Source organism: Citrus clementina, unplaced genomic scaffold (genome assembly GCF_000493195.1).
Source record: "Citrus clementina cultivar Clemenules unplaced genomic scaffold, Citrus_clementina_v1.0 scaffold_3, whole genome shotgun sequence".
NCBI classification, from domain to species: Eukaryota; Viridiplantae; Streptophyta; class Magnoliopsida; order Sapindales; family Rutaceae; genus Citrus; species Citrus x clementina.
The window spans coordinates 46,937,949-46,942,234 of record NW_006262339.1 but is presented as its reverse complement, the minus strand read 5'-3'; the positions used below and the strand labels follow the sequence as shown (position 1 = coordinate 46,942,234).

The following is a 4,286-nucleotide window of genomic DNA, read 5'->3' as shown; positions in this document are numbered from 1 at the left end:
TTCTAGAGTTTAATTATACCCAAAACCAATATCAATTTCAGTTCCTCTCTTTGAAACAATCAGATCATTTTTTCAATTTTCCGATTTCAGGACCAGTGCATACTGGTTGAAGCCTTGCCATGGCGTTAGTGGTGTACTGGTACGATTTTATTTGTTTTGGCATTGTGGTTGCTGCATATATAGGCTCCTTATGGATTCTCTGGAGGAAGGAAGGTGCCTCCAGATGCGATGACAATACCATTTATGAAAGCCTGCTAGCAGCTCAAGCTGACGGTGATGGGTTCGTACGTGCCACCCATAAGGCTCATGTTGGCTCAAACCAGCTTTGGTCTAGTTGCTGGAAAGGGGTGCACCCTGGCTGTCTCTTGCTGACTCGGTTCTTGTCATTTGTAGCCATGGCTGTGTTTCTGTCTTGGGATATTTTGGATTGGGACGCCAGTATCTTCATCTACTATACCGAGTAAGTTGTTATTTGTTACTGTGTGCTGTTCTTTTTATTATTATTATAATTAAGAATGAGTTTCATGTTGAAATTTTTTCCAATCAATCACGATTCTAGCTAACGAGTATAGACAGATAATTCAAATAAAAAATGAGAACAAGATAGAAAGGTTGGTTTTTAAACTAACGGCATGTTTAGAATTGTGATTGGGCTATAATTCAAAATTTATAATATAAAAATGTTTGGTAAACACTTGAGATTATAATTTGAAAGTTATATTAATTTTATCCAATGCTTGTATGATTAAAAAAAAAGCTATAACATCTTTATTATTTTTTCGGTCAAAATTATTATATAGGAATCATATAATTACCGTACATTATCAACTTTTAAATGTACCTCAATATTAAATAAGGCCTACACTTAATAACTAATTGATAATGTTCTGTTTACAAAAGATTAATTTGCATACAAAATTTGACTCTGACGGCTTATGAACATATTTATAAACTAAAAATTGTTAACTAATTACTTATATTATTCGTCCGTTGTCACGTGATAAATTGTTGGAAGGTCACATTTATCCCACAGTCCACATTCTATAAAGTGTAGCAATATACATAATAAATAATGCATAAATCTTTCATTAATGAATGAACAGTAATGGCAAAAATACTCATTTGCCCAACCAAGAACAGCAAAAGTCAAGTTGTGTTACTATGCCAACAGACAACTGTGTGATTCCCGTAAGTATAATTTTGGAGCCAATTCTGTCTCCGAAATGATGGCTAAAGAAGCATCCTATGAGGCACGCGCTATCCTTCTTAGTTGCCAATTAAGACTTTTTAAAGTCACGTGCAACTTGCTCTCTGGGAAGTCAACGGTTCTGTGGAACAAGAAACAGAGATCTTTCATTAGTCAAACAAAAATGCAGAAAGAGATCATAAACCTGTTTGAAGATCTAATCTCAATCTCCCTTTTCGATTCTGCATTGTGTTGTTAATCTTGATATGTCAAATTCAGATAAGGAAGGTCTAGCGTACTGGCTTAGATGGGAAGTGCCAGTATGTGCACTGATAATCTTAGTCCCAACTTCGTTAACTTCGTGTTTAATCAAGAAAGCAAAAGCAAAGCCTTTGTTTTTGGATGATCTTTGGACACCATGTTGGAGAAAGCTCAATCCTGTCTGGCTTCTCATCTATCGAGCTTTTGCTTTTCTTTGTTTGGCTTTTATGTTTGAGGCGGCTGTTGCTTTAGACGGAGCTTTTGCCTTCTATTTTTATACACAGTGAGTTCATACCTGAACTCCCTTCTGGGATTGCTTTTGGTTTGCTCAAGATGAATTCTTTCTCACCAGCGTTGTTCAAAAGCCAATACATGCATTTGAATTAACAAATACAACAACAATGGGATCTTGTCTAATAGATTCTAATTTAGCACCATGGATATTAATTGTTTTTTAGTTTTCTGTTTTGAGATGACAATGTGTTTCATTCATTTGGTTTAATTGATCTGCAGGTGGACATTTACATTAGTTATGGTCTATTTTGCGGTACGTAATTCCCTTCGCCATGCTTAATACACACATGCATATATTTGACATATGGTAACTTAAAAATCATTTTAGTTTCTACATTAAGCTGCCACTGAATGACTGAATCACACATTAATGTTTCTTTTGTGCAGTTGGGAACGGTGATATCTGCATATGGATGTTGGGTTTACACAAAGGGACATCCTTCCGCAAATGGGGTGAGGTACGAAATTCTGAAAAGATACATGGAAGAAAATATAATTACGAACGGTATGACATACAGAGAAAAAGAAACTAAGGGTAACATCAAGTTACAAAGCCACTATGTTGAGGAGGAGATTCAACAAAGAGCCGGGTTTTGGGGATATCTTATGCAAACGGTCTATCAGGTCATTCATCAAGATACTAGCCTCCAAACTAATAATTTGCTAGCTAATTTTAATTTGTCTCTTCTTAACGGTTGAAGTTAGTCTTCATATCATACTTTTCTTTTCTGCAGACTTGCGGTGGCGCTGTCCTCCTAACAGACATTGTATTTTGGTGTGTTATAGTACCATTTTTATCAGATGCACATTTAGGCCTGAACACAGTGAGTGTCCACTTCTCCCGATCTGTCTCTGTATACCTCTTTCATATATAAAAATTCCTAATCTCTATAGCAGGGTTCACTTCCGTATATTTCTTCCTGCGCTTGTGATTTAAATTCTCACAAAAATTTATGGATCTGTTCTTGGCAGTTGATCGCTTGCATGCACACATTGAATGCCGTTTTTGTGCTGCTAGATACCGCTCTCAACAGTCTTGTAAGTAGTATACACTTAAGTGGAAAGAAGGTCGCCTGAATTTGTTCTGCCTTTTCTGCTATACTCAATACACTGTACGATTATAGTTACTCAACTACCATCTTGCTCTTCAGCCGTTTCCTTGGTTCCGGATTGCATATTTTATCCAGTGGAGCTGTCTCTATTGTGTATTCCAATGGGTCATTCATGCCTGTGGTTTTACATGGTAAGCATAATTAATAAATCTTGCCCTGAAATTTTGTATCAAATTCAAGAAGTGATAACATATCTGAAGCATTTCTCAGGTGGCCGTACCCTTTCCTTGAGCTTGATACACCCTGGGCTCCTTTGTGGTATATTTTTTAACTCCATTGTTGTCCATTTCGTTTTCAGCTTGAACATTATACTCTTTCCGTTTACCAGCTAAATAATATTTCCATTCTGCAGGTATTTTGTTCTGGCCCTGGTCCACATACCCTGTTATGGCCTATACGTATTGATTGTCGAAGCTAAGAATTCGATTCTTCCCACTTTGTTTCCTCGTGCTTTCATAAGATCTTACTAGTATATGGTTCATGTAGTCCATTCTGGTTCTTGTGCATGTGAAGAAACCAGTACATCGGCCCTCTAGAAAATGTTGGACATCTTAAATTTTGCAAAGAATGGGTTATTTGAACTCATTAAAATCTTCTCCACTCCACACCCACTCTTGAATATATTTTTTTTAAAATTAAGATATCCCATACTTGAAACTACTATGTTAGTCAATTTTTTTTAAAAATTAAAATCCTAAATTGTTGTTTACTCTCTTTGAACCCTACGCTAATCATCCTCTTTTTTTTTTTTTTAATAAGAGGTGAAATAAGTAGAGCATAGTTTTTGGCTCATTTCTCTCCCAAATATTTTGAGTTTTTTTCTTCATTTCTTTTCTCTGTTCGAATATTCCTCCATGCTCCCAAATATTTTGAGTTTTTTTCTTCATTTCTTTTCTCTGTTCGAATATTCCTCCATGCTCTATTGTTTTTTGTTCGTATCTTTTGCGCAAGTTAATGTGCCCCTTGAAATAATTTGAGATGAAAGTTTATAATGAGATTATCTTCTAATTGACCAAAACCTAAGAGAGTTGTTGGCTGGGTTTCTTGCATTATATCACTTCTCCTGATCCAGGCTTTTAATACTGATAATAATATTTGAGATGGGTAACATAATAATAATACTATTTGAGATGGGGTAACTTGTTTTAATGTTTGCATTTGCTGTTCAATCAAATTCAAATATAGTTTTTTGTTCAAGTATATTTTCTTTCCAAGGAGAATGAATGGAACTTTGAGATATAAGGTAATTGGGATATGAAAAAGATGAGAGAAAAAGGGTTTTAAAATAATTTTTGTAAAGTGAATTTATTTACTTATTATTTTAACATAAGGGTATATTGTGAGTTTACTTAGTGTTTTCGCGGTTTTCAAATAGCTCCACCCTTTTGAAAAATATGTTTTCCCATTCGTTCACCCTCTGCCTTTCCAGAATT

At 35.2% G+C, this 4,286-nt stretch overlaps 1 protein-coding gene across 2 annotated transcripts; it reads left to right on the top strand.

Annotated features, from left to right (window-relative positions):
• LOC18048800 lies at nt 1-3,593 on the top strand. 2 transcript variants are annotated; one of them, XM_024188690.1, is made up of 8 exons: nt 1-460; nt 1,961-1,994; nt 2,129-2,365; nt 2,476-2,565; nt 2,714-2,779; nt 2,893-2,984; nt 3,064-3,111; nt 3,206-3,593. In XM_024188690.1, the coding sequence occupies exons 1-8, from the start codon at nt 120-122 to the stop codon at nt 3,321-3,323; spliced, it is 1,026 nt and encodes a 341-aa protein (XP_024044458.1). In that variant the 5' UTR covers nt 1-119; the 3' UTR covers nt 3,324-3,593. The 2 variants fall into 2 exon arrangements, with proteins under 2 accessions (XP_024044458.1, XP_006444584.1); XM_006444521.2 differs by lacking the exon at nt 1-460 and adding an exon at nt 1,128-1,730 and having other exon boundaries at nt 3,206-3,592.
• The last annotated feature ends 693 nt before the right edge of the window (nt 3,594-4,286 follow it).

Excerpts from the sequence above, each read along its gene's own strand:
- LOC18048800 (XM_024188690.1), top strand. The coding sequence starts at position 120 with ATGGCGTTAGTGGTGTACTGGTACGATTTTATTTGTTTTGGCATTGTG. Across the intron at positions 2,366-2,475 it reads TTATGCAAACGGTCTATCAG|ACTTGCGGTGGCGCTGTCCT; the intron begins GTCATTCATCAA and ends TCTTTTCTGCAG. Across the intron at positions 2,780-2,892 it reads ATACCGCTCTCAACAGTCTT|CCGTTTCCTTGGTTCCGGAT; the intron begins GTAAGTAGTATA and ends CTTGCTCTTCAG.